This window comes from Exophiala spinifera (genome assembly GCF_000836115.1).
Source record: "Exophiala spinifera strain CBS 89968 unplaced genomic scaffold supercont1.3, whole genome shotgun sequence".
In the NCBI taxonomy this organism is placed as follows: domain Eukaryota; kingdom Fungi; phylum Ascomycota; class Eurotiomycetes; order Chaetothyriales; family Herpotrichiellaceae; genus Exophiala; species Exophiala spinifera.
Genome location: NW_015622515.1, coordinates 186,655 through 205,595, shown reverse-complemented (window position 1 = coordinate 205,595; position 18,941 = coordinate 186,655). Strand labels below are relative to the sequence as shown.

General features: G+C 52.5%; 10 protein-coding genes across 10 annotated transcripts; 6 read left to right on the top strand and 4 right to left on the bottom strand.

Moving 5' to 3' along the window:
* Positions 1–562: 562 nt before the first annotated feature.
* PV08_03800 (uncharacterized protein) lies at positions 563–3,219 on the top strand (the record flags this gene model as incomplete). The annotated part of the gene is made up of 2 exons (XM_016378151.1): positions 563–1,233; positions 1,371–3,219. The coding sequence occupies 2 exons, from the start codon at positions 563–565 to the stop codon at positions 3,217–3,219; spliced, it is 2,520 nt and encodes an 839-aa protein (XP_016236828.1).
* A 153-nt stretch (positions 3,220–3,372) lies between these two features.
* On the bottom strand, positions 3,373–4,566 carry PV08_03799 (uncharacterized protein; the record flags this gene model as incomplete). The annotated part of the gene is made up of 1 exon (XM_016378150.1): positions 3,373–4,566. The coding sequence occupies one exon, from the start codon at positions 4,564–4,566 to the stop codon at positions 3,373–3,375; it is 1,194 nt and encodes a 397-aa protein (XP_016236827.1).
* A 1,194-nt stretch (positions 4,567–5,760) lies between these two features.
* Positions 5,761–7,527, top strand: PV08_03798 (uncharacterized protein; the record flags this gene model as incomplete). The annotated part of the gene is made up of 1 exon (XM_016378149.1): positions 5,761–7,527. The coding sequence occupies one exon, from the start codon at positions 5,761–5,763 to the stop codon at positions 7,525–7,527; it is 1,767 nt and encodes a 588-aa protein (XP_016236826.1).
* A 252-nt stretch (positions 7,528–7,779) lies between these two features.
* Positions 7,780–8,172, top strand: PV08_03797 (uncharacterized protein; the record flags this gene model as incomplete). The annotated part of the gene is made up of 2 exons (XM_016378148.1): positions 7,780–7,922; positions 7,989–8,172. 2 exons carry the CDS (start codon positions 7,780–7,782, stop codon positions 8,170–8,172), a joined length of 327 nt encoding a protein of 108 aa, XP_016236825.1.
* Positions 8,173–8,434: 262 nt separating this feature from the next.
* On the bottom strand, positions 8,435–9,683 carry PV08_03796 (uncharacterized protein; the record flags this gene model as incomplete). The annotated part of the gene is made up of 2 exons (XM_016378147.1): positions 8,435–9,384; positions 9,473–9,683. 2 exons carry the CDS (start codon positions 9,681–9,683, stop codon positions 8,435–8,437), a joined length of 1,161 nt encoding a protein of 386 aa, XP_016236824.1.
* A 332-nt stretch (positions 9,684–10,015) lies between these two features.
* PV08_03795 (uncharacterized protein) lies at positions 10,016–11,185 on the top strand (the record flags this gene model as incomplete). The annotated part of the gene is made up of 1 exon (XM_016378146.1): positions 10,016–11,185. The coding sequence occupies one exon, from the start codon at positions 10,016–10,018 to the stop codon at positions 11,183–11,185; it is 1,170 nt and encodes a 389-aa protein (XP_016236823.1).
* A 491-nt stretch (positions 11,186–11,676) lies between these two features.
* PV08_03794 (uncharacterized protein) lies at positions 11,677–13,286 on the bottom strand (the record flags this gene model as incomplete). The annotated part of the gene is made up of 2 exons (XM_016378145.1): positions 11,677–12,126; positions 12,198–13,286. The coding sequence occupies 2 exons, from the start codon at positions 13,284–13,286 to the stop codon at positions 11,677–11,679; spliced, it is 1,539 nt and encodes a 512-aa protein (XP_016236822.1).
* Positions 13,287–13,907: 621 nt separating this feature from the next.
* On the bottom strand, positions 13,908–15,698 carry PV08_03793 (uncharacterized protein; the record flags this gene model as incomplete). Its single annotated transcript, XM_016378144.1, has 2 exons — positions 13,908–14,680; positions 14,729–15,698. The coding sequence occupies 2 exons, from the start codon at positions 15,696–15,698 to the stop codon at positions 13,908–13,910; spliced, it is 1,743 nt and encodes a 580-aa protein (XP_016236821.1).
* Positions 15,699–16,611: 913 nt separating this feature from the next.
* PV08_03792 (uncharacterized protein) lies at positions 16,612–17,575 on the top strand (the record flags this gene model as incomplete). Its single annotated transcript, XM_016378143.1, has 2 exons — positions 16,612–16,984; positions 17,109–17,575. The coding sequence occupies 2 exons, from the start codon at positions 16,612–16,614 to the stop codon at positions 17,573–17,575; spliced, it is 840 nt and encodes a 279-aa protein (XP_016236820.1).
* Positions 17,576–18,093: 518 nt separating this feature from the next.
* PV08_03791 (uncharacterized protein) lies at positions 18,094–18,735 on the top strand (the record flags this gene model as incomplete). The annotated part of the gene is made up of 1 exon (XM_016378142.1): positions 18,094–18,735. One exon carries the CDS (start codon positions 18,094–18,096, stop codon positions 18,733–18,735), a length of 642 nt encoding a protein of 213 aa, XP_016236819.1.
* Between the last annotated feature and the right edge of the window lie 206 nt (positions 18,736–18,941).

The window sequence follows — 18,941 nt, the reverse complement described above, 5'->3', positions numbered from 1 at the left end:
GGTCAGTTTAGTACAACTTCCACGGTGAGGAAGTACGGTTTGGCCAGGATGTGCTGCCACAGGCGAGTTTGCACTCGTTAACCAACTCTCGGTCCATTCACAACACAATTTCATCGAGGGGCTCGTGTTGCGACTGTGACCTCGACCTTGCGTCCTGAACCAACACCCTTGCTGGCTCGACCCAGAGGCCCGAGCGCCAGCTAACTAGGGCCAGCAACTAGCGTAGATCCTGATGTTTCTAGTCGTAAGCATAGGCGTGTGACAGACTGCAAAGCGTCTGTGGGCCAAATGCGCCTCAGGTCAAGTGTCAATTCGACCTCTATGGGGGAGCATATAAGGCCTCCTCGGCGCTGAAAGTCGCATGACCAAGGATGGAGAACCAATTATAGATTGACACGATGCGCGGCTTGCACGGCTGGTATGCAAAGAAAGAGGATGAGTACCGTGCATTGAACCCGAGCTCTTCTTTGACATGCTCGCTCAATAGCCGACCGTAGAGAGTGCGAGTCTCTCTGTGGGTTCTGCCGGCGGTTGTAGAAGTTCTCATTCACTTCCTGATCGGATGGCGCAGTGTCCCGTCCTGGTGCAAAACACAGGACAAGGGCATCAACTTAGAGCCGCGAAGTCGTCAAAGGTCAATGCTGTTCCGTGGACGCAGAAGCAGCTTCCAGCCTCCTTAACCTTGGCAGCTCACGAAAATGGTGCCGCTTTTAAGAGTGCCCAACTGTGCCTGTTCGCGATTCACCCTCTGCTCATGTACTTCGCAACTCTTGTGGGTTTTCATCGCACATTCAGTGGCATGAGCTCCTCAGTTGCTCCCACCACTGCACGGCAGCCATCAGCTACTCATGCCTGCGCCCGATGTTCCGAACGGAAGGTCAAATGCGACAGGAAACACCCTTGTACGGCTTGTCTGAGGTTCGGCTTTGATTGTGTCTATCGGCCGCTAGGTCCTCGTAAGACAAGGAAACAGTCCACCCCTCACAGCAACTTGATTAAACGCCTTGAGAGATATGAATTTTTGCTCCAGGAACATGGAATTAACGCTGATACAAATGCTGGAGTGTCAACAGCCCCTGGCGAAGAGGATGCACCGGAGGATGGCTGCCAATCTTCGGCAGTAAGGGCGTCCTCCACGGCGATTCCTGTTCCAGAAATCGTTTCTGAACCCGAGCATGTTCATCCCTCTTCGCGACTAGCCTACACTGCTGGGGATTTGACGTATCTGGAGAGGTGAGTCTTATTGCTCTGGAGCGAGTCGACTCTGATAGTTAGCCAGTGCTCTCTGGACAAGGGCAGTCAACGAGGCAAGTCTACTCTGAGCATTGGATACGTATACCTCGAGGCTCATTGCGGTTTTAGTTTCCCAGGGCAAGCGCAAGTCTTGAAAACGAGTCTGATCAGGAAAGCGACAATGAGAACAGCGATAATTACAGTTCTGATTTCTTGTCAGATTTGTCGGGGGCAACCGGCAGCGTCAACATAACACATCCACCGAAGGCACATGTCCTCTTGCTGTGGCAAATCTTCAAAGACAATGTTGACCCGGTGGTGAAGATCATCCATGCGCCATCCGTGGAGGTATCAATCCAAAAGGCATTGGCCGATCCAGACCGGATAGCACGGAGTTTCGAGGCCTTGATGTTCGCTGTCTACTGTCTATCAGTTTTCACGTTGCACAACGAAGACTGTGAGCAGAAGTTTGGCGAGACACGACAAATATTACTGGCGAGATACAAAGCAGCAACCAGAATGGCCCTCGTACGTGCCAAAGTCTTGCGCACTACGAATGTTGTTGTCCTCCAGGCTTTCATCTTCCATCTTTTCTCAATCCGAGACACATGTCATCCACGCACCTTGTGTACTCTTACGGCAGTGGCGATAAGACTAGCTGAAGGCATGGGTTTGCACCGCGATGGACGAGTCCTTGGATTGCCTCCTTTTGAAGTAGAACTCCGGCGCCGAATCTGGTGGCAATTGAGTTGGTTCGACTCACGAACCTCGGAGCTCATTGGCGCGAAGAAATTTCAAAACACTGCGCTCAACAGGGGAAGTCCTCTTCTTCCATCGAATATAACCGACGATGCTCTCTTCCCAGGCATCAAGGAAACTCCAAAAACTGCCAGTCGTATGACCACGTTGGTACTGTGTGCAATACGCTGGGAAGTCGCGGGATTTTGGACCAAGTATGTTAGTAGGAGACGCCAACAGGGACTGGAAGATGGCTTCTGGAGCAACGACCCTGAGCCAGACAGCATGAAGGCTAGGGATGACATTATCGATGAACTCGAAGCGATACTAGAGACCAAATACCTCCGATACTGTGATCCCTCAGAGCCAGTCCAACTGATGGCTATGATGTTCGCCCGGTCACACATTTTTACCATGCGGTTTCTTTCGCACCATCCTCGGAGATGGGGTTCCTCCAAGGTTCCTGAATCGGAGAGTAACTTTGTTTGGAAGTTATCTACCAAGCTCCTCGATGGACATATACAGCTGTATACGAGCCCCCAGCTTCGCGGCTATACCTGGCAGTCATCGTTTTATTTTCCGTGGGAAGCACTGGTCCATGTTCTTGACACGCTACGTGCTAATCCCCTCTCTCCGGAAAGTGACAGGGCTTGGCGGTTAGTCGGTGAAACCTACAACTGGAATCCTGACTTTGTTAACAGCAAGATGAGACTACGCGTGGCGATAGGCGATCTCTGCCTAGGAGCATACAAAGCTCGCGACGTCGCGTTGGATAAGCAGGGATTGCCACTGCCACCCCCACCATCCTACATCCTCAACTTCCGTCAGCAAAGGGAGAAACAAAAACTTCGAAACCAGGAACAAGTGAACAAAACCTCGAGTGTCGACCTTAGCCTGACACGGACTATCCACGCGTTCAGTCCAGTCGATTCTCGCCAAAGGTATCCGCGACTGGCGAGCATGGGTGACACTGGCGGCTTACGGCAAGGTCACGCAGATTCCGACCGTCCTGCGTCTGCTTTATTTCGTTCTGTCGATGTCGAGCAGACAGAATTGTCTTTGGACGACAACGTATCGCGGAGCGATGTCCAATCGCAAGGGTTTCATTCGGGGCTCACCGATACCTCTAGTTCTAATCTCGACTTGTTACTTGATCAAGACTACAACGGGGAGAGCTGGATGAACGCGACGTTAGATTGGATTCAATGGGACCGTCTCTTTGGGACTGCTGACATGTTTGGCGGATAACGGTACTACATCTGACCCCCCACCGAAACCAACAGGAGCTCCATGATCAACATTTGATGCTAACTTTCACCGCTCATTTTGAAATATCGCTGTCCTTAATGGAAAGAGAACTTTCACCGGTGAACTCCTTTTTCGCAATAGGAAGTTGTCTGTTCAGGACTGTGGCAAGATCTCACGTAGCCATCCATCCACCTCCTGAACCAATCTAAGTGTGTTATTGCCCTGACAATGCACATCGGCGCCCGTTTCAGCATTGAGCTCGACGAAGCTCTTCTTGCTTGAAAGAATGGCTGCATGCCATTCCTTCGCCTGCTTCTTCCACACCGAACCTTCTTGTGCGCCAACGACCGACAAGAATGGAATCTCGACTTTGTTCGGCTCTGCGTTCGCACCGTCCCACTGCACAGCCAGATCTGCTATGTCAGAAACACCGGCTTTCCATGCCAGCACCTCGAAGTTTTTCCGTGCGGCGTCCGATAACTTGTCGCCGCCACCTTCAGCAAGTCCTTTTGCCACTTCCCTGAACAATTCCCCCGGCCGATAAAGGGGGGTTGTCGCAATAATTGCCGCCAATCTCCGCTCATGTGCTGCAGCCCGGCAGGCGAAGTACCCGCCGAGACTCATTCCCAGCAGGACCAACTTACGTGGGCTCACATCAAAGCGACTAATCAAGTGATCAACCACTGCTGCAATCGACCGCTCAGTCTCATTCTCCCAGAATAGTTCCTGTTCCTGTACGAGGCCCTGGCCCGGAAGATCGACCAAGGCGACTGAATAGCCTCGGTCAAATAAATGGCGTCCTTGCGACAGGAAGCGATCTTCGTGACAGGAGTCTGCTCCACCTATCACCAACACGGTGGGCGTTGAAGGATCGCTCGCCTGGTAGAAGTATCCGGGAAGATTTCCAGTTTGGTATTGGACAGTAAAGCTTGTGCATGGGAAAGCCAGTTCTGTCATGGCCTGGGCGAAAAGTCTCTGATGAGTGCGGAACAGTGACATGAAGCGCTCGCCAGGACCGACGAATTGCCACGCCAGCCGGTAGCTTGCAAATGCTTTCAGCCGTGTCTCACCCGCGGCTCGGGTCCAGCCACGTCGTTGCCATGTCTCGGCCTGCGCGTTCTGCGCAGCTCCGAGGTTCGCAAATGCATCAGCCCAGGAGCCTACGTCGCCGTCGATGATTTGCGACGCTGCGTGAAACGCCTCACCGACGGACAATCCCCCTGCCGGACCCCATCCAAGGGCTCCAAGGAAGAAGAGATCCATATTGGGATCGGTAAATCGATATCGCTGTCGAAGGCGCTGAGTTGAGTAGTCCTCCCCGCGGGGTGCTTCCTTCTGACTTGCCATATTGATGTTGTCTTGTTCCACTCTAGCGTCTTTGTGTGGCGTTGTTGACTTGACGTTGAAGAATCGTTTCGCAGCTCTTTAAAGCAAAATGCTGTGTGTCGCAGAGTAGGTGTGAATTGCATGTAGCCGGAATAGAGTGTTCACCAGGTGGTCCTCATCACCTTTATATATACGCGAATGGGTCCCAATCAGGCGACCACAATCATGGCCCATTATTCTCCTACATCGTCATATATGGCTTGATCATCTCTGGTCTTGAATGTATATTACTGTTTTGGAGTTGGAATCTACCCCGACCCGGCCCGACGTCGGCCGATCGGCAATTTTGACTCGGACTCCGGCGTAATGCTTAATCCGCCGCCCTGTGCTCGAGCACAAGGCTCTCTTTCGACTTGTGACGCTTAACTCAGTCATCAACTTCTACTAGCTACTTCGTACCACGCATAGTACTCGCGACGTCTCAGTTTCATCGACAGAGAGAAGGACAAGATGTCGTGAGGCTCACAGCCCGCGGTGACAAAAGTTAAAAGACATTTGGAGTCCTTGGACAAGTCCTCCACAGCAAAAGAGGAGGGAGAATTGCTCAGCCTGACTGGGGAGGCATCCCAACCCCGGATTTGCAAACACTAAAACACACCTACCTCCATAGTTTCAACTCTCGCCCTTCGAATTGACGCGGTCAATCAGTATCTGTGGAGTCCCAGGTAAAACTTGCAACAAGTCTCAGACAACAAGCTGATAAACCCTGAGCGAACATTAGCGATCAGGGACCCCTCCCCTCCCCTCCCCTCCCCCAGTGAGCTCCGCGTTGGTACCATCCCCCAGGTACAGGACTGTCGGTGTGAGACGCCTGTCGCCGCCAAGGATTGCGCCAGGCCTAAAGGCACAATCTGACCTCGAAGCTGCGTATTGCAGTCACGAACACTTGCTTAGAACCGCTGTCGCCATCAGCTTGCGACAGATTGAATCCCCGAAAAGCCAGGCCGATTGCTGAAACAAACTCGGCAAGGTTGGGCTACCTGTCAGCGCTTCAGCTCAACTTCCTCTAGCATGCCCGATTAAGTTCTTCCATCTACAGTATCACGAGCTATCCAGATCATCCGGACTTCGTATGTCTCATCCAGGCTCACCCGATTCTTGCCGCTGATCATCCCGAACGAGCATTACAAGGTGCCTAACCGCAATTATTCAAAGATGTGGCTTCTTGAGACAGAAACATTGACACTGAAAGAATTTCACCACAAGCTACCGGAATATGCCATCCTCTCCCACAGGTGGGAGGAGGAAGAGATGAATTTTGAGTCGATTAAATCATTCTCCGAGGATACTAAAGGTTCTCGCAAGGTCAAGCGCTTCTGCCAAGTAGCCCTTAAACGGGGCTATGCCTATGTGTGGGTTGATACATGCTGTATCGACAAAAAGAGTAGTGCTGAGCTCAATGAAGCTATAAACAGTATGTACAAATGGTACAGTGAAGCTGCCATTTGCTATGTCTATCTTTCAGATGTGAACAATCGCGACGATCTAGAGAAGAGTTTGTGGTTCACACGAGGATGGACGCTACAAGAATTGCTGGCTCCTCGAAAGCTGCATTTCTTCCATAAGAAATGGCAGCCTATTGCGTCGCGACGACAGCTGGGCGCCATGCTTGAAAGGATGACCTCGATACCCAGGAGAGCCCTGGACGACTTCAGAAGCACCGATTTCTGCATAGCACAGAAAATGTCATGGGCTGCCCACAGGGAGACGACACGTCAAGAGGACCGCGCTTATAGCTTGTTGGGCCTTTTCGATGTCCAGATGCCATTACTATATGGAGAAGGTCAAAAAGCTTTCCGTAGGCTTCAAGAAGAGATCATGAAAGTCAATACTGACATGAGCTTGTTTCTTTGGAAAGGCCAACCCTGTGAAGATTTTGGCATGTTGGCTGCTTCACCATCGTGCTTTTCGGACATACACGATTGGTTAAAACTCGAGCTATCCAAGGAAATATGCGAGCTACAAGAGGGTTGGACAGTCAACAACGCCGGGATGAGGCTGAGCTTGTCTCATCTGCTAACTGAAGAGTATACAGGAATCTTTGTGGCTCTCTTACACGAGCCGTATATCTATGATGACACCGAGGGCATGGGCATCTTCCTTGAGAAAGAGGACCGGGATAACACCAAAAACAGATACCGACGCGTCGCAGTCGACAGCGAGACGTGCATTAAATTGTCTTCCTACTCAAGCAACCTCTATTCACCCTGGACATCAACATTGTCTCACATATTTATTTCGCGCAAACCTTTTATATACCACCAATCATCTGGCCATCGCCGATTCGATATCCGTTTCGGGTCGCAAAACCGATTGGAACTCAGAGCGCACAAGAGAACACGAGATAATCCACACGTGCCATTACATCAATGGCCACAAATGCGTCAAACACTGCCTACTGGCTATTCTTGTACTATTGAATGCACGCACGCGCAAGGAATAATTGGTCATCTCTTGATAACGCTCTCGGACTGCCTAGATGTTTTAATATGCCTAGGCTTCGACGAATTTTTCGACCCGTTTTGGGTGGTAGTCCCTCTTTGTGGTACGATATATCGCGAGCTTCGAGCCTGGCATATTATCCGAGCATTTGTTGACTTGCCGCGTAACCCCATCCAAGACAGATCTTATGATCCAAAAAGTGGGATTACTGCTCTGCGTGCGACACACGGTACGATAGAGGATTCCTGGAGTGATACTGGTCTTGCGGTCCAAGTTTCAGATTTGGATCTTCCTGGGACCTACGTTGTTCTGATCAAGTTCGACGCTGATGAATTCATACAAGCGCTCGTTCCTGAAATCGAAATATCAAGCTATACTAACCGTGATTCGTACCCTGCAGATGTCGTTGAACGGCTTCGTGAAACGGAGATACGACTAAGTAGATCACAGCGACAGAGATTGCTTCTTCATTGGAGATGAACCTCACGATCTGGGTCAGAGGAAATGTGGTGAATGAAAGACAGCTTGGGCCACGTTTATTCTGCTCTAGTCATGAAAATGTCGAATCATCTGGAAAGAGATTTTGTCAATTGGCGGTTGTTTTCCTTGTCCGAAGAGGAAGCACCTGGTAAAATCGACCGCATTAGAGACACCGTATCGCTCACACAAGCTGGATCATCTGCGAAGCGAGATGTTATCCTTTGCTGAGCTTTGCTGCTGCATCTTTGCAAGATGATGAAAGTCATCTTTGAGACCATTCAGGTTGTGTTGCAGAAACTACCGGTGGCTGCGAAGGCAAATCCAGATGGCTTGACCATTACCCGGACACAGCCATCGGTGTTTGAGGACCCGCAACACATCAATACCTCACGGAGGTGCGTGGCACGGGGTCGTGTTCTGTGAAACTCACGGCTGTGGACGTGGATAGTTCAGACGCTTAGCTTGAAGGTCGCTCAAGATTACAATCATTTCGACAAAGCAGAGGTCAACGACATGTCCAAGATGACTTTGGGATTGTTGGAAACCTCCTCAGCACGACTCTCCGGCCTCGAATTGTTTGAAGTGGTTCTCAGGTCAGTTGCAGACCAGATTCCTCCAAACGATCAGTCTCCACCACATGCGTGATATGACTATCGGTCTCGGCCGGGCAGAGAGGCTCTTGTCAAGGCCCTTCACAACGTGGAAGTACTCAAGGACCCCACCGAGACGTTTGATGAACGTTATCAGTGGCCATTCCAGAAATGACAGGAAAAGACAGGTGGTGCTCAGGACAGTGAGCTTGCGATGCTTAAACCTGCGGAGCAATTCCCCCAGGCGATGGATCTCATTTCCTGTTACCAATTGATGGAGCAAAACGTTATCGTATGGGGTAAAATACATCTCATATCTAGTCACCGTCATCACCATCGCTGTCATGGTCTCTCCTCTTCCGCTTCTTTGACGCCTGGCCGCTGGTCTCTGCATCTTTGTCCTCCAGCACATAGCATCTGGCATCTCGCTCCTCCCCGCGCCATGCTCCTTTTCTCTTCCCTTGTTCACTCCTATCTTTGCCGGTAGTGATGTCCCCGATCGTCCTTGCATGCTGATATCCTGGATATGCCGACCACGGGAACTTGAAACTTTCTATGACTTTCAAGCCAGAATGTCTGGCTAGATCACGAATGTTCCATAGCGTGTAGGGCTCCCCTTCAAACAAGGTGACCAGGATCTGACCGCTGACGGCGCCTGGATCTCGACGAGTTTCATTGTCAGAGACTTCAGCTTCGTCAAGCTCGTCATCCTCATCATAGGTTTCTGACTTTATCACCTTCGCAGGGCGAGCAGGGGTTGACAGCAGGTCCTTGGCACCTTTGAGAAACCCAACCAGGAGTTCCTGGTTATATCGGACTTGTCTGTTGACATCTGTACTCAGACCTCCGACATGCGGGAAGTTGAAGACAATCTTCGTGAAGGGGCCATAGGGTCGAAGGGCTTTTTTGTGTGTCGAAAGGAGCTTCGTGGCGTCAACACCGTAGAGTAGGTTCACTTTCGGTATCTTTGATGTCGTCTCTCCGGCTTCGTCACCGGGAGAAGCAGGACTGGGAGACAATGGTGGCGGTGAGAAACCATTCCATTCTGTGTCTTCTCCACCAACATGCACATCCGCCTTTGTGCTATCAGAGTCGTCTCCCGGAATCTCCTTCGTTGGAAATTCGTGGCTTGACCCTGCCAACCGTCTTACCGTCTGGGCTACACTGGGATACTTGCTCTCTAGAGCCTCCTTAGAGTCATAGCACGTTGCAGTGATCTGGTTGACTTTATGATGCTGCTTCAAGGACAGCGAGAAAGAAAAGTCACCTGCGTTGTCGATTAGCAATGTTGTCGTCGTGGTCAAACTCAAGCACCGGATACAGCGGAGTCTGTCTCAGGACAAAGTTGTGCGTACCTTCACCGACGAGTAGCACATTGTCAAACTTTGTAAACGGCACTTTCAGGCGGCCCTGGAGATTGTCATGAGAAACGGGCTTGGATGCAGCCTTTTTCACAATTGTGGGTGGCTTCTGGCTATGTTGTCGTCGGGAAATGCTAGTGGCCCCTTTTCTAGGATTGTCGTGATGATTTGAATGCTTCTGGGCTTGTCGTTTGACCTTGCCCATTTATCAATGTCGAGCAGTGTTGCGTTGCTCGAGGGGGATTTCTCATAGGGACCGAGTTTCGTCGTCAAAATTGAGACGCCTTTGTTCGCCATACGGAGTAGATTCCTGTACAGACGGTAAAGCAGCGGGATCTACTCCGGTGTCCCAGACCTCGGCATCATGTAACTGGAAGTACTCACTCTACTCTGCTCTACTCTGCCGCATATACATAATATTCGACAACGCCTCAGCCCGTCATCCAACACACGATCCTCATACCGTGGGCCCATCCAACGGTCCTGACGGGGCCTGTAACCCCCTTGACGCCTCTACAACAGAGGACACACACCGCCATGTCCCAGCAACCCTCCCCCGAGCCGGCGGCACCCTCGTTGGAATATCCGTTCGCACCGTCGCCGGACATCCTGCGGACGCACGAGAAAGACGCCTACGTGACGGGGACAATCTCATCGCAAGCGTCGACGATCCTCCGGGCGCTTCTCGGCGCACGGGTCGCGCACAAGTACTCGGACGCGACCGCACACCTCAGCGAACTGCTCTACCTCTGCCTGACGACGCTCCTGGGCAACCGCACGCTCGGCGAAGAGTACTGCGACGTGGTCCAGATCGAGGACGACACGCTGCGTCTCGCCGGCCTCGGGCGACGCATCGGGTACATCGCCAGCGTCGTCTTCTCGCCGTGGATGCTGGGCAAGACGCTCCCCGCGCTCCGTCGCAAGCTGCGAAGTAAACTGGAACGAAACATAGAGCATGCCCAAAAGAAGAAGAAGAAGAAGACGACGCACGACTACGGTGTCGGCAGCGGCAGCGGCAGCGGGGGGGAGCAGCACACCGGCACCGGTTTGAAGGTACAGGAGTACCTCCTCAAACACCTCGACACGCTCACTTCGCCGAACCCGCTGTACGCACTGAGCCTGGCGACCTTCTACTTCACCGGCGCGTACTACCACCTGTCCAAACGGCTGTTCCGGCTACGGTACGTCTTCACCAAGCAGATCAAGCCCGACGAGCAGCGCGTCGGCTACGAAGTCCTCGGCGTCCTCCTGGTGTTGCAGATGGCGGTGCAGTCTGCCCTGCACGTGCGCGAGACGTATCTCGACGCGGCGACGACCACGAGTGGAGCGCCGAGCGGTGCTGAAGTCTCCCTCTCTGGCGCACGAGACCACGTTCTCGCCGCCGCCGACACGGTCGACGCGCCACCGCCGCCGCCGCCGTCGTCGTCGTCAAAATTGTCACCGGGCCTGGCGGAGAACACATCGACGCCCGTGTTGGACAGCAACGGTGCCAGGTACGACCTCTCGGACCCGGACGTCATGGCCTGGATCCCCGCGGGCCAGCAGCGAAAGTGCACGCTCTGTCTCGAACCGTTTCGGGACCCGAGTGCCACCACGTGCGGCCATGTGTTCTGTTGGACTTGCGTGCAGGACTGGGTCAAAGAAAAGCCCGAGTGCCCGCTGTGTAGACAGGGCGTGCTGCCCCAAAAGGTATTGCCGCTGCGGTGACGGAACACATCCCCCTTGAGGGATTTCATGTACTACCCCAATGTACGGATGTACATACATACATACATACATATATATATATGTGTGTGTGTGTGTGTGTGTGTGTGTACCTACCTGGTAAATACGTAATGAAGCAATGATGAGGAATGTCAATTACATACCTACGAATGGATCCAGAATCTAGTTTATAATGGTTCGTAACGTGTCTGCGACGTAAACCTATCATTGGGAGATTCATGCCATGTTCGCTACAGTCCTTGTACGTACAGTGCCTAGCAGCACGCAGTATACGCAGTATGTACTCTCTCGCAATGCATGCCTTTTTAACGCTCACTGTGACCTCGGGAAGATGAAAAACCCCTATGATGCTCGTCGTGACCTCCTCAGCAAGACAAAATAAACAGAGCAACGCCCCCCCATTATGTCCAAAAAAAAGCTCTCTCTAATCGTTGTAAACAGCTTTTGGTCATTGATGAATTGAAAAAGAAAAATTACACGGCTGATCCTATTCTTTTCGGTTTCACAAAACCATCTTCCTGCTCACCATCGCTCATCAACCCTTCGAGCTCGAATTCTTCAGCGTCTCTAACTTGCTGACTGTCGGAGCCTCGGTGGCGAGGCAGTCTCACCGACCCGTTGGCGGGCCCCGGAACATGGCCGTTCAAGTCACGGAGGATCGACACCTTTCTAGAGTGGCTCGGTCCCGCGGTGGTGCCCAGAGAGTGGGTAGTGGGCGGAGGGCCACGGAGACCATTACTCTCGTCGTCCGGCCAGGCATGAGATGCGTAAACGTAGAGGAGAATATTGACAAAGAGGTAGAGCAGAAACGCGACCGAGTATAGAATCAGGATGTAGCTGACGTGTGTGACGTTGGCATCAGACAAGAGGTGCATCTGTTCTTCGGTGGCACCCATAAACAGAAAACCAGATGCGTAGAGGAGCTAATGGGAATGTCAGTGAATATCCACGCACCCCGGGAAATGCGGTGACGTCTTTTGACGGCAAAACTTACAAACGGTGGTAGATGCTGCCAACTGTTGGCTTCACCGGCTCCCCTGCTGTCTCTGAGCAAGAAGGAAATTTCAACGATCCGTGCCGCCCCAGCCGCCATCAGCGTGTAACCGAAGACAGTGTGGACCATAGTGCTCAATGGCAACTCCTGGGGATGTCCGCCCATTGCCCATCCAGTGAGCACGATAACAATGCCAGGCAGGATGTTGCGCTTCGGCCGTCCACTTCTGGACCTGGAAAGCCAGACACCGAGGAGTCCCGCGCACCACCATACGATGCCCATGCTTGTGTGCTGCAGGTCGTTCTTAACCCAAGGATGGCCCCATCGATGCTCGGTGAAGGTGTTGACGCAACCCCAGGCCGCAATGACAATGCTGTCGAAGAACTCTTGACTGCGTCCGGTACGTCTGAGCCACGCCTGACCGATGAGCAAGAGGAGGGTCATGATGATTCCGTAGGCGATGAAGGCAGATCCCATGATAAAATGTGCCAGACATTGACCTAGGTGGTCTCCGCGACAATAGCCCATTGCGACAATGCCGCCAAACAGCATCTGTGCCCATGAGATGATGGGCATGGCCTTTCCCAACCAGCCATGCACTATGACCACTCCGCGTCGACCGCCTCTTCCCACCTTGCCTCCAAAAACCCTCCCCACCCATCCGCTCTTCTCTTCCAGATGTAACTTGAGCCCGATACCCAGACCGACCTGTACGATCAGCATCAAAACCAGGCTGTTGGCAAAGCTGGCATGGATGTTGGGGTGCCTGAACTGTCGCCCTTTATGCATGTGGCCAAGGAAGTATGCGACTGTAGCCACCACCGTGCCCACGATCTGGACGGGGACATGCCATCTGCTTCGGATGATGCCCAGGACCATGCCGTAGGGAAAAATCAGGCCGAAAGAAAGGGTCATGAGGAGGATATGCGTCCATAACCGCGCGTCGAGAGGGTCCGGTGACACTGCTGCCCCCTCGGGGATCTTGTCTGTGTGTCCGCCATGGGCAGAGGCGGACGACGCGAGGCCTAAGACGGAGAGGACGAGGAGGAATGGTCGAGCCCGCAGTGACTCGACGCGGAAGCGCTGCATTGTGTCGCGGAGGACGAAAAGGTGATGCAGGGAATATCTGGACAGGCGTAAGCCGTCGTTTCAACCGATGGGCATTGGACCGACGGGGAGAACGTGTATACAACGGTTAGGTACGTCTGGTATCGAGACGCTGAATTAATAAATCAGGAGGAATCAGTGGCTGACCAGTCAGTTGACAACACGGTCTGGCAAAAAGAGGCGGCCGGCAGCCCCGGCAGAAGCGCAACAGAGTGGGCTGCTAAAGAGCCAGAACACGTGATATCATTGGTTTCCTCCTGTATCTTATACTGTAAGTTACAGGTCTGGGGCCCATCCGTACTGGGACAGGCGCCCGGGCCTGTAAGCCTCCCTAACCCCGTCTAAAACTAATATAGGTGCCCTTATAAGCCCTTACCCCTAGGATTTAGGCCTCGTCTCTCCCTCCTTGAAGTCTTCACTTTCGTCAATCAGATGTCTCCGTTGCAACGGCTTCGAAATACCAGAAATAGTAGAAGTGGTAGCGGCGTCGTACAACGCCCAGCATCATGACCCATGGTGTGCTTCGAGATCGCCTCTGGGAATATAATGCAGTAAATGGAGTATACCGCACTTCACCGAGGTAATGGTCAACCACGCAATCGTTTAATTAAAACTCCCCGGCAGCTCTCTGGAGTCTCTTCGTTCCTCAGGCAGCTCTTTGGAACTTCTTCGTTCCTCAGGCAGCTCTTTGGAAGCTCTTCGTTCCTCATCAGGGGTTGCTGGGATCGAATGAAAACTCGGCTCGGCATTTTCATGTGTACTGGTGGGCGACAGCTTGTGCAAGTCATCGTGCTTCTCTTCTGCGGTGTCGTTCAACGAAATTCTGTCGAATCCGTCCACAGGCGGTGGGGGCGAAGTTGGCGAAGCTACCCGTCCAGGGTTTCGGGGAGGCAGAGCAGGTGGTGCCCGCTTGGGCACCTCAACCACTCTCGCTCGTGCTACCACTGGCACCGCAGTGTGTATCTCCGCATCTGAGTCGACGTCAGAGAAGGATTCTGTCTGCTGTTTATGTTCGTCGTCGTCGTCGTCGTCGACATTCTGGCTGTGCTTCATAGGGGTTTCGGCTGACGGCATCGACTCTCTCTGGATACTTCGGCTGGGACTCTTTGGCTCATCCTCGTCGGTCTGTGTTGCGCGATCGATGCTGGCTAAGCTGTGGGTGCTGTCTCTCCACGTCCGACTCCGGACCGATCCATCCACGCTCTTCCTGGAGAAATGTGAATATATAGGGCTTGTTGGCGATGGCCTGAACTCGAAGACTTCTGCGCTGGGACGATGGTGAGTGCCTGCCTCTCGGATAGTGAGCCCTTCGGCCTCGAGGGCTTTGACGCCGTATGGGTCAGGATCATCTTCTGCCGGTATGCCGAAGGTGCTTCCTGCGCTAGGGTTAGTTTGATACTAGAGATGCCGACTAGAGATCTTACCCTCTCCGATCAGCTCCATGTCACTTGGTACCACTCCTCCCGGAAGCAAAGAGTCGTCGATTTCGTCACCCTGTGCGGCCTTCAGGGTGTCCAGGAGGACCTGGTATTTTTCAACCGGTGGGTAACGAACTTTGCCAATCAAAATATCAGCTACCCCCACACGTTCGCCATAGAACCGCTCATTCTCGTCTGTCCGTTCGATGACGAGATTTCCTTCCAGGGCGACGCCTGCGTACAGACCGCGACTCTTTACGTATGACCAGATAGGGGCCTGCCTCTTCACCACTTCAGAGTCAAGGGAGGCACCCATACCGACAGGCCCGGCCGCCACGCCGACTTCGGTTCCCAGAGTGCATCGTAATTTCATGAAAGCCTCGAGTGCTTTGCGTGTATTGATGACTAGAACCGAATCATAGATGTCGACACCAACGAGGAAACCGATGGACAGGTTCTGTGTCTGTATACCACTTGGAGGACCCCATTCACCAGTTTCAGGATGTCGAGCAATCAAGATCCCGGAGCCTCCAGACCCGCCAAACACCCATCCTGTCCGCATGGTGGTGAAGATGGCAAGACCAACGCAGTTCTTGATCACCTTTGCCGGGATTTTCTGCAGAACTCTTTGTTTCCCCTGTGGGGTGCCATCCGCGGTGGCATTGCGCTCTTCTATCTTTTTTGCTTCCTTCTCTTCAATTTGTTCGTAGAAGCCATCCTTGCAGAACCCTCTGAGAATGCGAGCCGCTTTTTCCGACTCTTTGTCTAGAGACGTCGGCCAGAATGTTTCGGAGCCGACCTTGTTTGTATACCGGTTCACGGGCTTTTCCAACTTGTTGACGAAGTTGTAGGCTTTGTTGAAGCCGGGCTTCAAGGCTTTTTCATAGGCTGTGCTGGAGTAGCCTTTTGTCTTTTCCCAGACGGTGGCATTGTTTGTGGCAGACGTCGTCCTCGTGGCATCCGAGGCTTGCGCCATTGCTGCGCCGAAGAGGGAGGGTCGACAGGAAGGAGGATGCGGATGTCAGTGCGACGGTCTCAGCTGAGGCGGCGCACAGAATTCGACACGACACTTTGCATGCCGACAAGCCTCGCAGGAAGAGATGACCAGAGAAGGGATTCAGCCGCGCAAGCTGGCCTGCAGGTATTTAGAAGGCTATCTCGTATCCAGCGACTCCGGTAGCAGCCGAATTGGGCTGAGCTGCTCATTCGACGCCCAAGCGCAACGTCATCGGCGTCTAACTAGGCGTCCATGTGTTCTGGTAGAGGCATATCTTAGTCAGAGCGGGCGACGGTAGGAGAGTTTGTGGGCTCGCTAGGCTCAGATTTAGGTGCAGTGAGGGCAATAATGAGCCTTGGCTTGTCAAGCTACTCGTACCGGGGACGGGGATGGACTGGTTCTGGACAACGGGCAAGGGACCACGGACATTTGTACCATACTGTAGGTACGGAGTAGACAGAGAGGAGGATGGGAACTTGGGACGCCCTCAGACCAGCGAATATCGAATATTGTATGCCTCGAGGGCGCCTAAAAATAACCGCCACATTCCCTACTCTGTCCTCTGTACTCCATAAGTCAATAGAGGACTCAGCAGGGAGTACTCCGTAGGGAGGTAGAGATATCTCAGCTAAGGTATCTTCGTATTCGTACTCCGGCACATGCAACATGCCGTTCCTCCTCCGGAGGGAGCAACTCATATTGAATTAGAATTCATCGGTTGGCAGCAAAACAACCTCGGTGACCATCGACTAATCAACATTTCTATTCTTCATCGTGCCGAGTGATCTAATTAATCCATTGATATTTACGACCGCTCTACCCCAGGTTTTTGTTTCTGCTTCGACGCACCTTTTTGATCAACACGTTGATATTCCCTAGGAACCCAACCAAAATGCCTCCTGTACCACCACTCTTTGTCCTCCCGATCCCCCCATCATCGGCCACTTCAGCCACTCAACAGCAGGGGAGCTTCATCTGCACCCAGGCCGCCCCACAGGTCTATCTGCTCTCCTTTTCCAGCCCACCCGACAACCGCCTCGTTCCCGCGTTCAACGAGACTTTCCTCCTGGCGCTCGACATCATTGAACACAAGTTGCCCCGGGGGGTCGTCGTCACCACCTCCTCGATCCAAAAGTTCTATTCCAACGGTCTCGATTTCGAGAATGCCATTCGAGACCCCAACTTCTTCCCCGGCAGCTTGTATCCACTATGGAGGCGCCTCATTACTTATCCCATGCCGACGATTGCTCTGATGAATGGACACGGTGAGTTTTGTCTTGTGGTGTTCTCTGTGTCTGCCTCCCTCTTCGTGTGAGAAAGAGAGAGAGGTAGGTTGCCGTCGGGGGGCCAAACTTGTGCTGATGTATGTTTGTTTTCTTATCATTCCAGCATTCGCCGGCGGTCTCATGACGGCGATGATGCACGACTACCGCATCATGAATCCCCACAAGGGCTTTGTATGCCTGAATGAGCTCGACTTTGGCGCGAGTCTACAACCCACCATGGCGTCCGTGTTCCGGGTCAAGCTGAGCATGTCCACCTTCCGCAACATGGTTCTCGAGAGCAAGAGATACCCGGCCCTGGAGGCTTTGAAGGAGGGCATCATCGACGGCGTGGGGAGCGTCGACGAAACGCTGGCTTTCATCGCCGAGATGAAGCTCACCCAGAAAGCCCAGGGCAAGTCCTACGGCAAGATCAAAGAGGAGCTGTACCGTGAGGTCGTCAAGGATTTGGACGAAGGCAGTGAGGTCCCGAAAACACTGGCCGCCAGAGATCTGGACCGCAATCGCAGAGACCTGGAAGCCAGGAAGCGGGTTGATGCGTACCAGGCCGTCGTGCAGAGGGCAAAGTTGTGATTCGACTCGTGCAAGGCCGCGCGTGTGTCAAAACTATGACGAGGCGCATTGGGTGACTTTGTTTGTTCTACTCTCGATCCGATATTGTGCCTCCAAAGCTCAATGCAGGCTTTTGACAAAAACAAAATACCGACACTACCCATTAGTAAGCAGCGTGGATCGATTTTCATGTTCTCTCGCAGGTTTCCTAGAAATAAGTAAACCCACTGCCGAGGGTGAACGTTACGTTCGCTGGTTGATCTGATCCCATTCGGAAATAATACGTTGAGAGCTGAAGTGATATTTTTGCCTCTGGGAATGGGGTTTCAAACTCCCCCAAAATATATTCTCCATACAATTGCCAGATATTCTTTGTGAGAACATGGACACCAAGGAGATTACCAAAAACACCAACCCCAGTCTGCCTACGAAAATACAACGTTAATCAAAGCAAAGTTGCGCTCCAGTCTCAAGGGTCTGGTCTTTGTTACCGTTAAGAAGAGGATGGCAATCACGTAACTCGCCGTTTTTTGATCAGGATGCCCGAGAACAAGGATCATACCCGGACCGAGGACAACGACAAGGACAAGGACGAGGACCTTGCCATCGTCAATCCCAGTGACAACAATGAGAACGACGGTGACGATAGTTCTTCTTCTCAGCAATTGTCATTATCGTTGTCGACCGCTACAGCCACGTCCACTCCAAGAAGTACGGATTCGAGGACAGACGACCAGAAGTCGAAATCTACCATGCCCACGACAAGCAAGTCCACCACCACCACCACCACCATTGAGAAACTCACGTCCAACATCTCGTCAACCGAGAACCAACTCTCCCTCATTCTCCGTCAAATATCGGAGCTACCATCGTTCGCTACACAACGTTCGGCCACGACATCATCATCATCATCATCACCGACCTCGAACACTCCCACGGGTACCAGTATGTCGATACCACCACCACCACCACCAACAACAACAACAGCTTCAACTTTATCAAGTCAGGAAAACACAGCGCTGGATTACGTGGACCGTGTCTTTTCCAACCACATTTCCCTCCTGAAAGAATACAACGACATCAAAGACGTCGCTATGGGCATGCTGTCCATCTTGGCCGAGAAGCAGGGACGACGCCTGGCTGAGGTCATGCAGGACCATGGACTGACCGAGGATGATTGAACCACCACTGAAACAAACTTTAACGATTTGAACAACGAACAACGAATAAAACGACTGACCCTAAAAAAAAAAGCCCACTGTACGCAAAGTTTGTCACAACTGTACACAACACGGAGAAATGGAAAGATTGATTACAAAAACGGACGGAGTTTGATTCTCTCAGAAAGAGAGTGAGAAGGGTGTACAGTATTTCCAAGGTGGCTAAC